The sequence below is a fragment of the Myiozetetes cayanensis genome, unplaced genomic scaffold (assembly GCF_022539395.1).
Source record: "Myiozetetes cayanensis isolate MyiCay16 unplaced genomic scaffold, myiCay2020 scf2-11, whole genome shotgun sequence".
Classification (NCBI taxonomy): domain Eukaryota; kingdom Metazoa; phylum Chordata; class Aves; order Passeriformes; family Tyrannidae; genus Myiozetetes; species Myiozetetes cayanensis.
In genome coordinates, this window is record NW_026087411.1 from 3,939,121 (window position 1) to 3,952,369 (window position 13,249).

Here is a 13,249-nt window from a genome sequence, read left to right on the forward strand (position 1 = left end):
CTTAAGAAGAGTAACTGATAATAGATTCCACAAGGTAAAGGGACAACAGTGCAGGAGCAAGAATTCAACACAACCCCCAAAAAGGTGTGTTTTAAATCCTTTTTCATCCATCCCATGACCTTCCCCCATCCCACGATACCATGGTTGATGTGGAATAACACGTGGCCCAAATGCCACAAGTTATTCAAACACTCTTTCCTCATGGAAAAATGGAGTGCTGGGTAAAGAGGCTCAAGCTACATCAAGTCTCTGAATCTGCCACCCCGTGATAGCCTAAAAGCCTGCTAGGGATAATTTATTCTGCTCTGTAGTCTTTACAGATATCTTGGATACATCAATATAGCAAAATACTGTAGAAACACATAAACCATATCTGCAAAAGTAATAGAAACTGAATATCAGAGGGTTAAAGGCACCACTTTAACACAAAACTCTCACATATGCAAAAAGAAAGAAAAAAACCTAGGACCGGCAAATAAGAAAAAACAAGCAAGATCCTTTTTCTTCCATTATTTTGCTAGGAAACTCTTCCCTGTCCAACCCCTGGCAATAAAGAGGGAACAAGCAACACAGACTTGTTTCACTATCTGCTGTAATAAAATCAGGTACTCAAAAGCTACAATGCCTGTGACCAGGCTGCATCTTGCACAGCTACTCAATATGCAGAAGATCTCTGCACTGCAGGATAAAAATAATCAGAGCCCTACGCAGTGAGATTGGTTATACTGAAAAGAAGGCATTTACAAAGAAAACAACACACTGAAGAGAGCTCAGCAATATCTGGCTGCTGAGCGAGGTCAAAAGCAAGTTTATGGGGCCTTGTAGCCTCACACCAGGGCAACAATGCCACTGCAGATGAACTGAAAACAGTGTCCAGCACCAGAATAATTGGGCCATTTTAAATTACAATCTGCCAGGCTTCTTCAGAGAGAATCATAGCATAGGAAACCAAGTGCTGTGCCTACATCCATATTTGGGAGAGCCTGTGGACCAGAAGGCATACAGAGTGCTGCACTGTCCTGGTCTTACAAGCCCCCAGAGTGCTGCCAGAGAGACCTATCAAGAAGTAGGTAAGGACAGGGAAAATATTTTTGAATTCAAAGCATCTGCTTCTGAGCCTCACACAGCCTGAGGTGAGCACCTAGAGAGGACACAATACCTGGTTTGGCATGTAAGATAGTTTCCTCATGCCCCTCTCTGCAGCAGCCCACTGGATTTAATCAGGGATACTGGTTTACAATTTTTGCAGTTAAGGCTGCTGTTAGAAAAGCAGACTGAGACAGCCCAAGCCAAGCACCTCCAAACTATGCCAGGGCTGTTCTAACAGAGATGTGGCATTTTGATTAACCTCATAGATGTCCTAGATGGGAAACTGAGTCCAGATGGTACTCCACGAACGCTCCTTGGCCAGCTGAATATTGCTCCACAGCAAACCCAGGGTGGGGAAAAGTCACAGAGAGAGCAGGCAGGTTTCTGTCCACTTCTATTTCAAAGGAAATAGAATAAATCAGTATTTCAAAGGGTCAGCAAAGCATTGAAGGGATGGAAAAACATCTGCTCATCTAGAAGTCACAGTACTCTTCCTTCCATGTGTTCAATCATAGGAAATCATCCCATTCTTTCTCCTCATGATTCCAAAGAACAGGAACCTCAAAGTCCTAGTTTATAAAAGCAATGAGGTTTTACAGCAAATCCCCATACTGCCTTCAATCATCACAACCACCGTGTGTCAGTGTTCGAAGAGTGGCTTTGGGTCATGTAAGGTTTTCTGAGCAAACAGGCCCAGAAGTTCCATTTCAGGTGCACACCAAATAGTCCCCAAATCCTAAAGCAAACCAACAAATGGTGCCTCAGACAGGGGGGCAGATTAAAACTAACCCAAAGCAAAATTCCCCAAATACATGAAGTTTATAGTGTAAAATCCCCCATATCTTTCATTGTTATCCTTTTTCCTGTTTTTACTTTATTATCCCTATACTTACCAACTACATGTACACATTCCTTAGTGCTGTCCACCATTTGTTTTTCCTATAATTTCCATACTTGCATGTATATAAGAACCTATGACTGCAAAAGTCTATTCTCTAAGGTGGTTCCTTGGACTCTTCATGACACCAGGTAGCTAGGAGCTGCAGAGCAGCCTTCTTCAAGGAAGGAAAATTTTCTGATCCTCCAGGCAAACTTAGTCCTGCATATTCCATCCATGGAAGGGACAGATAAGCCAAAGATAATCATGCCTGACAGCAGTGACAAGCAACTCCTGTAGTTAGGCCAAAAGGGTTGCTCAGGCTGGTGTTGATAAACAGCAGAGGACTTCACCTACAGCAGGCAGTGGGTAAACACATGGTGCGATCTCAAGCAAAAGAGAGGTCCAAGTTCATAAGCTGTAGTTGCTTTAATGCCACCACGTGGCGAGGATTTGGAAAGAAAGACTTGTTTTCATGGAAGGGGCCTGGCATCATGGGTGATCCCACCTGCTTGTGTTGTAGTGAGGACATCAGTAAGCCAAACAGTGCTTGACAAGGATGAAAATAAAAAGGCCAGATAGAGTAGCACCAGACGGAATGCCCTGAGCCCTGCAAGTCCAGCCTGAACAAGGAAATATTCTATAGCAACTGTGTGGGACCAAAAAGTTTTGATTTTGACTAACGCAGTCGATGGAATGCATGAAAAAGACAAAAATTTGGCTAAAAGCTTCTTGGGTAAAGGCACAACAGGACAAGCGAGGGCTTCAGCTCATCAGCTGCTTGAGCAAGAAACTTTCTAAGCTGACTTCTCAATCGTGTTTTACCCTAAGTGTAAAAGGGCACTATTGTTGATGTATCCCACACTCAAGACAGTAAATAGATTCGGAATTTTGGCCAGAAGATGATCTGTGATCCTTGCAATTAACAATGCAAGTCAGAAGGAATTTTGCCTTTGGGAAACATATAATATCTAAACACAGAAAGAAAAAGCAATATACAGCTAGAAAAATCAAATCAAGTATGAGCAGAACAGAATGACGCTACAGAGCAGTTAAGAGATACTGACATGACCACGTGTGATCTCACATGGCCAAGCACAAGTATCTCAGAATCATTTGTTTTGGAAGTCACCTCTTGAGATGGTCTAGCCCACCCCCTTGTCCCAGCAGAGATAGCTAGAGTATGTTGTCCAGGGCCACATGCAGCTGAGTTTTCAATATCTCCAAGGACAGAGACACAACCATCCTTCTAGGTAACCTGTGCTGGCATTTGACCACCCTCAGAGCAGAAAACCACACACAGTGTTTGTTCGAAGGAATAGAGGTTCTCTCGAGGAGTCATTATCTGCTTAGTTCCCCAGCTGTTCTGTGTGGACTGCTAGTGCAGGGGCCTACCTGCAGCTGTGTTCCTTATGTGGCTATTCCACAAAGTGCCCCAGAAAGCCTAACTGTTGACAACAGCCTGCAGTCCACACTGATCAGGAACACTGCACTAAGAGGTCAGGCTGTACCCAAACCAGGTCCTGAGGTACGTCTGCAGTATGGGCTAATGGCCAGTCTTCTCTATCCCAAGCTCTGCCAAGCTCTAGCAACTTGCTAGACTCTGATTACAAGCTCTGAAAAGAGCAGCAGCTCATTAGTCTTTTAAGGTTGCTGTGACACCTAAAGAGAAAACAACGGGGTACTATTTAAGAGGGACTGCAATGTTGAGTTCTACCAGAAAAATACAGAGGAATTTTAGACAACACTGTTCCCTTGCTTTTCAACTAGAAACCCATGAATTGACTGTATCACCTATGGTAACACCACCAACTTCCTCCATCCACCAATTTTAGGATAAAGGCAGCATTTCCCTTTCTGAAATGTTAGTCACCTCTTTGCAACACTCACTGTGAAAACATACACAATAGACGATTCCCAATGCTCTCAACCCAATTTCTTATTTTAACTTTATCATTTATTTCTGTAAAGCATTTGGGGATTAACCTTGAACCCAAAAAAAGCTAAATTCTTCACAGAACAGCTTGATTTGTAAAACTATGGTTGAAGTAATGTGTCATTCTTAAATGCAGGATAGCTGATGCATAGCCAAATCTGCTTCTTTGGTCTTTTCTGTCCCTTAATATTTACTAACTGCGTTGCCAGGGGACTTGTCCTAATTCTACACACCACCACTCCCTCTTCCCAATTACAGCATCATGGTGTGTACAAATGTGGGCGTTTTTTCAAGCATTTGGTATTCTCAACTATTTCCCAGAAATAAACACTGATGGCAGTACACATGTATTAGTCAATGCCTTGCACATTTTCTGATGCTAGTCCTGACATGGTGATCTCAGGTCACACATTTCAAGCATTCTCTGCCCTGGATATAACACATATTGGCACTAGCCAGCGTGATAGCATTGTCTCTTGGCACTGTAATATCCAACATTCTACACAGTCATACCCTGAAGTCAATTCAGAAAATTCCAAGTGCATAACCAAATTAAAAAATCTCAATCACTGCCTTGGCTTGCCCTCAGCCCACTGTTTTCAGATCTCAAACACCTGCTTTGCTGTTCTCTGGGAACTTGTGTATCCAGGCCTTTCACATCTCAATAGCAAGATTCCTCTAACGACCTGGGTTGATTTCTCCTTTACACAGCTCAGCTGCATCTATCACAACACAGTATATTCAAAAGAGGCCTATCAGTTCTCTTCTTAGAAGACCTGAAACGTGGAAAACTATTTGACCTTCAAAAATAATTCAGTGACTTTTACCTAGAGGCAATCTGTCAAAAATATTGAGTAACCCGTCTCACAAGACCCACAACAGTCTCACCCTCTAATTCAATCATATCTCTGGAGGTTTTGTACAAGAGAAGAGGTAGAGACACAAACATAAGGCCACAACACTAGCTCTGAAGCACGAGCCTTAATGATAAGGGTCCTACTCACTGCTTCAACAGAAGGGGATTCCTCAGCCCAAGCAGGAATCCTGCAAAAAGCAACATCCCTTCAAAAGCATATTATACCAGAACACAGGAACTCTTCCTGTCAGTAGCTGGCCTTGCCTTAACAAGCAAAGCCATGCACAATGCACTTCAGCAAACAGCAGCTCTCAGTCCCTCAAAGGCAGATTTGGAAATTCCTTGTTTACATCCTCCCATAGATGTTCAGCTTTTCATAGAAGACCCCTTCCTTTACTGTTCCTTCAGCCAGGAACAACTGCAGCAAGACAACTCCCTTGCACCCTTTGGTGTTAAAATGTATCTCATCACGATTGCAAAAGCCTTTGGGATACTGTCTGCTTTCTTTCACCCTAGACTTCAAAGATCAGCAAAGCAACTTTGAACTTCTAGCCCTATTTATTATAGTTTCATATCACCAAACAGAAAACAGCACCCTGATATAAAGCAAGTCCCTCTTCAGTGTAGTATCTTCAATGGCAGCAGGGCTGGATATGAGCCAAGGAAGGCTCCCATTTTGCTGCTTCCCAGTCAGTTTGAAATCTGCTTAAAAGCTTTGCCAGGTTCAGCCATAGAAATTGATGATCCCAAGGCTGACTTCCACATCCAAACCAATATAAAGCTGTGTTAGGGAAAATTAAGAACAGACACATCACTTTACACTTTGCCTTCAGAACAGCAAGGTAATGAAAAATTAGCTAATTGTCAGTTTCCCTATACTTTGTGTTATCCAGTTTTTGCACTCATCTAATAGTCAACCGTTTTACTTGGAGACTCCATCATGCTTACAGTGTTCCTGGTCCTCTGTGAGGCAATCAGCTAACCTCATTTCTTAGTCAGATGCTGCTTCCTCTATTTCTTATTTTCTAATCAGTATCACTAGATTGCAGAGACCAGTGTACCGCTAACTCACTTTAAGTCTACTAATTGTTCTCACAGCCTGGCAGACAAAAGTAGTCCCTGTTGTTGGAACTTACTGGAGCTGCAGAATGTAATAACATTCTGAGCCGAATGACTTAACATAGCACTACATATAGATGAAAGCTGAAGAGAAAATTATAAAAACCATTTGCAACTTTGGATTCCAGCTGTTAACATGCACAGTGACTTAGCGCTTCCAAAGGCCTTTCTGCCTTACCTTGCAGCTTTTTCAGGACAGCCACTTCCATCTTGAGAACTTGCTTGGGCTGCTGGGCTGATTCAACCTTCAAGGCCACATTCTCACGGGTCAGCAAATCCATCGCCTCATAGATCTCCCCAAAGCCACCACCACCAATCTTCTTCAACTAGAAAAGTACAAAGATGTTCAGTACAATGTACATGACAGAGAACATAAAATTGGCTCCCACAAAGCCAGGCACCAGCTTCTTAACTGTGTAGAGAGAACAAGCTCAGTTCCCAATCTGTGCTGTGGCTGAATCCCTTAACTGCATAGCTAGGCAAAAGTCCAGCTACCCACTTGACTGTGCTATGTATAAATTCTTTGCTATAACAACAAAGAACAAGCCTAGCAAGTAATGACATGTGATACATTTAAAAGCAAATGGTAATGCCTATTATCTCTGTAATGTTCCTGCCAAAATTCAAGGAAAGACACTTCAAGGAGGTAGCAGAACCACTATTCAGACCATGGTAGATAAAAACTGTCATTCCTTCACAACAAATACATTTCTGCAGTAAAATATAACCACAGTAGTTGGAACTAAGAAATAAGTTAAGTTTACATCTCATTCAAAGGATTTTAAACACAGAACAAAACATCCACAGAAATATTTTACAAGATGCTTGACCTGCTCTGCTAGTGAAGTTGCTTCATTGTCACATTTCAGAGAACTGTAAACTGCATTATTTCAAAACAGTTGCACACAAGCCACCCATGCAGCTTCATTGTTTCTCATTCTCTTGCTCAATTTTTTTTTTTTTTTTAGTTTGAAGCCCAACAAAATCATGTTTTTTGTATCTCTGAGCAAAATTAAAGACTGTTTCACAACAGGATTTCACTACTTCAGCTGACATAAACTCAAAGCTAAAGAAGTCTAAGTTTCAGCATATTTGATATGTACCTACTAGAGACAGATCATCTGCCTGTTCTAGAGTAGCCTCCCACTCAAGAGAGCAAGTCGGGATCCTCTGCCTTTCCTGGAAGGTGATTCCTTGATCCTCCTTCTGCTGAGACTTGACAGCATATGTGCATATATTTATATATGAGCATGTATAAGACAGACTCCTAATGTGTTGCAAGTGTCAATGTCTATGCCAGGAAAATTATTTTATATTTGTTTCTCTTGGATATATTTAAAGCACACTGTGCTGTCCAGGAAGAAATTCAAGGTTACAGCAAAGATAGATCAGGGATCCCTTGATCTGCTTAGCCCTTGTTCACTGAACCTAGCTGCAGCCCTTCCCTTCAGCATTTTGTGTTCCCTCTGGGTTAGCAACTGCTCTGGAAGCCCTGAGCGCTGCTTCTTTCCAACAGCAGCAATAACACTCCAAGAGAAAAAGACGTTTCAGTCACACAGTCAAACATGGATCTTACGCAGTGTTTAATGAGGTTTAGATGATATATTAGTGTCTTCTGCACCACAGAAGGCCTGTCCTGTGCATCTGCAGTTTGCTGGACAAAGGGCCCTGCCTACCAAGGGCAGGATTTTTTTTTCCTTCTAAGGTGACCCAAAATCATTTGCTTTTCTGGCTCGCAGGTCAAGAAAAACAGTTCCACATGAAGAAGGAAGTATTTTCCATATTAAGAGCCTGACTATTGTCTCTGAGGCTATTTCTTGAAAACCCTACAAAAGCTGCTATCCAGAGACATTCTTCTTTTTGACATTTTTCCTCACAACCTTCCACTGGGCTAAACAGGCACATTCATACAGTAAACAGCCCAATAACTAGGTCACCACATATTATTCATAAATAATTACAGTGCAGCCCTACTTCTACTTGGAAATTCACACTAAGTAAGCTGGCTATTAAAAATCTTTCTATCAAAACAATGCTACATTTGGCACAGCAACAACATGCCAGCTAATACCTCAGGATTCAGTATACAAGATCTTCTGTTGCCTGATGTATTAATGACACAAAAGAGAAAGCGAAAGGGACAGTGAAAAGGTACAGAAGGCAAAAAGTTTAGTTGGGATCTGGAAGGACTTTGAGGAAGACTAAAAAACTCTCTGTTGGAACATGGGTAACATAACAAGCAAAAGTCAACAGTAATAAATATAGCCCAGCATAGCTGGGATGGAGAAGAAATAAAGGCTACCTAAGCACCTCAGTGGGTACTTAACCCAAGAAATGGATCTGGGAAGAAAAACTGCTGAGTCAGCACAGACAAACATAATGATCCTTTTCCATTCATTGGCCCTAAAAGGAACAGTTCTGATGTCCAACACAGTTGTCAAAATGTAAAAGTATTAGAATAAATGGAACAACACAGTAATATGACTACGACAGTGACACTATTAGGATCTGTAGGAAGGTCTAGTCACATAAAATGAAAATATTGAACACCTTGCTGCTAGAGGCTCTCACTGAGTTAGAAGTCATTGATTTCAGGAGTAAAAGAATGATCAGGAGCCTGGAAAAACTAAGGACAGACTAGGACTACTACCTTAGAAAAAGCAAAAGAACGCGTGCATCATAGAAGCAGGTTCAAGAAGAAAAGTACAGTATTGAGACTGCACACCTGGGAAAACAGCCAAATTGGAAGAAACAGAAAAGTCTATAGAGAAACAAATGCAATATGACACGAGATCAAGATCGGAGCTTCTGCTGAATCAGAAAACTGATTTTATACACACGTTCCAGCCAATGGAATGCTGTCAAAGCTGCCTTTGCTTCCTCGCATCCTTTCTTACCCTCTCATGGAAATTATTCTCCGGCATACTTTTCCCAGCACACTAGATGGTTCTATTCAACATTACCAGCATTGCCATCCTCCTTGATTTTTCAGCAACACCCAGAGGCCATCAGCAGCCATTTCCTTTTCTTTGTTGCAGAGGAAGCTATTGCAACTCACGGTCTTGGCTGAGGGCAGGGGCTTATGACACATGCATTTCCTCCTTGCTTGGGTATTCTGTGGGAGTTCACTGCCTAAGGTGAACACAGCACAGCCTTCTGCTGGACACAGAGAAGAGATGGGCATATACCACTCAAAAAACCCAAAACCAATAATGAAACTGCAAACACACAGTCAAGAAAGAGAATGAAACATCTACCTAGAATGACCTGAGTTGTAAACATGAGTCATCAATCTATGCTAAGCCCCAGAAATATTCTATTCTCATCCTGTTTCCTACCTTCCACCAGCCCATTTACTGTTAAGACTGGGATACAGGCTGACAAAACCAGCAGGATTCATTCTACCTAAATGCACAAGCCCCTGTGCATGAGTCGAGTGGCCAGGTTTCCATTACAGGCTGTGGGGTCAAGTGAACAGTTCATCTGATCAAACACAGGTTTGGACTTGCACACAGACTACCAGTAGTTACGCAGGACACAGATGGCTGTCTTTGAAGTCTCCTTTAAATATTGTGAATTATTTTGGATTTATCCTGAAAAAGCCTCTAGTAGCACAATCCTCCAGAGCCTATAAAAATCCAACAACAAAAACAACAGACAGCCTTCTCACTAAGCAGAAATCAGTATTCTCAGAGAGACAGTTCAAAAAACCAAGGCAACACACAACCCCAACAAAAAATAGCTTTGAATTACAAATTTAATCTTTTATTCCAGAAGCATATATGACACTACTGCTCTAAACAAAGTCTGCCTTCCAAAGATATTATATAAAGACCAGACCTTCCCAGGATAACCAAGGCAGCAGTGGTTCAGTCTCAGGATCGGTGGCAGGGTCAAGGAACAAGACTCTGTGCTCTGAATTCAAAGCAAAGGATCAAACAAAATGCCAGCAATCTACAGTGAACTCAGCCAGGGTCAAGGTTGTCATCCACAGGCTTCAAATGTTTGACAAGGTCAAACAGTGACTGCCTTTTAGGAGTGCTTGCATAGTCAAGCCTACAACTCCTGTAGCCCAACTCAATGGGCTCCTTGATTCGAAAATGGCTAGAAGGCCTCATCTGACTTAACAGGTGAGGACGAGTTGAGTTGACCTACATTCATCAGACTCTCATGAGTCCACTCAGCTTGCTCAAAAGGACTGGATCTGATCTCAAGGGAAACGAACTCATGTATAACAAGCATGCAATTGCACCATGAACTGAGTAGGCAACCAAGAAGCCAATCAGCCACATTCTAAATCACCTGAAAACCTCTCAAAGCCCACTTAAAGCAATTCAGAGTAAGACCAAAACAGGCCCCAAGACTGAAAAAGAACCTTCCTTGTCCCAGGTTCAGTCTTGGAATCATAAATGGCCCTTGTGAGACAGACAAGGTAAAGAGTTTACAGTAGTGTGGGCCTTCCAGCAAGGTTTCCAAGCTAGACAGAAGAGCTTCAGTTCAAGAACCTCAGAAACCTGAAAGAAAACAAAGCATGGATTGCACCTAGCAAAAGAACATGTACATGAGTCAACACTTACATTCAAAGCTCAGTGCAGGAGCTGCCAACTCTGTCTCACTAATAACTCTCATTTGTGAATCCCCAATAAAAAGCATTTAGGTGAAACAAAGAGAGACATCAATTCAGCTTTAAGGCATCCACATTTATCCCTAGTTCAAAGCAAGCACAAGTTATGTTGGTCTTTGTTCCCCTCCCCTCAACAAAGCTGTTTACATCATTCAGAGCACATGTGGATCAAGTCACCCTCTGGGGACTCAGTAAAAGTCATGTGGTCCCAGTACTCTCTAAATTTCATCCAGTGAAAGCATCAAAAATACCTGCAAGTAATGAATGATGACTCAAAAGAACACCCCTTCTAAGTCCAAAAGTTTTGATAAAAACCATAAGCCCTGCCTGTCCATGTCTTTTCTCATAAATAAGAACAAAAATATTACTGCTGTCAGACAGCCAAATTTTACTGACTTCAAGTGACAGGAAAATGAACAACCAAGAGGCCAACTGCAGAGAATTAACATCTTCATTTGTCAAAGCTTTGTCAACCAGCATATAAAAAGAGAGAAGGAAAGGAATTCAACGAATACATTACACCAATCTAAAATTAGAAATTGGCTCAATACTGGAGGTATATCAGCACTGAGAGCTACGAGGTTCAAGCAGATGCCCAGTCAGAGACAATGACAATGGGAGGACAAATTATACAAAAGACCTTCTGGCAGCTGCACCCCAGCACCACATAAATATGCCACACACCTGCTTGAGCAGGATCCATCGCCCACAGCAAAGTTTGGACCATGCAGCTTGCACACTATGGGTTAGACTCAGAAAGGTCTGTGATGCAATGTTACAGCTGTAATGTGGGATGCTCACTTTAAGGTGCAGTCCGTTTTTCCTCTGTCACTTGATCCCATGCTGTCCCTATCCTTGGGCCAAAAGAGGTATTTTCATAGTTTTTCCAGATTACTCCGAGCCCCACACAGCTTGTGGTTCTGACCAACATCAAGCACAGCAAGGGGACAGCACAGAAGGCCTGCCTAAAAGGAAAGACTGTGCATCTTGCACTTCTTTGGTGGGGAGGAATGACTGTTCAATGAAGGCTGACAGTGCTCAACTCAGCTAGCACAAGGCCAAATTCCCACTTCTACTCAGAGGCGGGAATAAGAATTTCTCATCGCTATTTACAGCCTTTAGCAAGGCATGCCATTTCTCAGAGCCTTGAAGTGGGGCAATGACCTCACTGCAGTATTGAAGGCTACTGTGAGCCAACATTATCAAATATAAAAGGCTATTCCTCTAGTTTGAGGTAGTTGTTGTTGACAATACAGTTGCACATTTTTGTATTTTCTAAGGCAGAATTAGTGGGTAGACCTTCTAGATGTCCCCAGTCACAGATTCATGCAACAGTGAACCACTGAACCCCACATTTAGGGCCTCTACCAACTTTAAAATTAGTTTTAAATATTCCCCTGTGAGAATAACAGCATATTTTAGACTTTACTTGTAGCTTTTGGTGCCTTTAAGAGTTCTGCTGTTTCCAAAAACAAAGTTACTTTGTTTAGACCGTGCTACGAAAACACTCCCGTCATTTACAGAAGTTTTAGCACTCCTGTCTATGAAGGAGAAACTCGAAGTTTGATGAATAGGGAATGGCACAAACCAAAGCTAGCTAGAGTAAAGGAAAACACAGAATCACAGAATCATTAGGGTTGGAAGAGACCTCTGGAGATCACCTAGTCCAACCCCCCTGCCACGGCAGTGTCACTTAAAGCAGGTTACACAGGAAGGTGTCCAGGTGGGTTTGGAAGGTGTCTACAGAGGGAGACTCCCCAACCTCCCTGGGCAGCCTGTTCAGTGCTCTGCCCTCCTCAGTGTAAAGAAGTTCTTCCTCATGTTGAGGAAGAATGTGTGTTTGCCAGCATGCACTTAAAGCAAAGGCATCAGGAGAGTGTCTAAATTCAGCTTTGCAAAGAGCGTGAACCAATCTGACCAAATTGTAGTCTCTGGGGAAATTTCCATTTGTGCAGGGAGGGACAGACAAAAGCTGCAACCTGTATTGTCTGAGATGTTGGTAAGCACAGAGCATGTTTCAAGTTCTGTATGTCAGTTCACCTGCACATTTATCATTCTTCTAAAACAAGTATATGTGCTCCAGACCAGAGCTTCAAGAGTACAGCAAGACTTTCCTTCAGCTGTGCCAGAAAGCTTTGGGGTGCGAATGGAGGTTGTCTCCGTTTTGGTGTCTAATGACAGAGAAAACTGAGATTCTCCATTCCCTCTCAAGAAGCAAGGACAATGAAGAGCAGTTTGAATTGCTTGAATATAAATAGGCTGTTAAGGGATAGGCCAGACAAAAAAGCAAAGGCTGTGGAGAAAGCAGGAAGCAAAGTGAAGAGAGGCAGGAAATGAGAGAGCAACAAGAACAGAGCAAGGCTGAACTGTCCAGGTCAAGTCTAATGAAAGGATAATGTATTGTCTGATGTAGGCTGGTGAAAATATTTTATCCACAGCCTGGAACTGAAGTGAATTCAGGGTCCAGAATTTTTTTAGTTCTCTGTGCTTCACATTCCACTGCAAAACTCGCAGGGCCACTGTACCACAGCGAGTCAGCACAGAGAACAACTTAGTGCTACTACTACAAATCACTTGTACTTCAAACTAGCAAGGCTTCTGCTATGAGATTAGGGATTCAGACAGTGCTGGTATTCCAAGTTAAAAATGGAGACAATGGCACACATGGGATTTAAATTTTTTTTCACCATCTTAAAAGCCAAGCCCATCCAGCTCGCACAACAGATGAGATGGTTGTCCCATGAAGAA

The 13,249-nt window shown here is 42.3% G+C and overlaps 1 protein-coding gene across 1 annotated transcript in view; it reads right to left on the reverse strand.

Moving 5' to 3' along the window:
* TTBK1 (tau tubulin kinase 1) overlaps positions 1-13,249 on the reverse strand; it is a 104,467-nt gene that overhangs the window by 75,414 nt on the left and 15,804 nt on the right. The window contains exon 3 of the mRNA XM_050315218.1: positions 6,056-6,203. Within this exon, the coding sequence (XP_050171175.1) occupies positions 6,056-6,203 (148 nt within the window). The remainder of the gene's footprint in view (positions 1-6,055; positions 6,204-13,249) is intronic.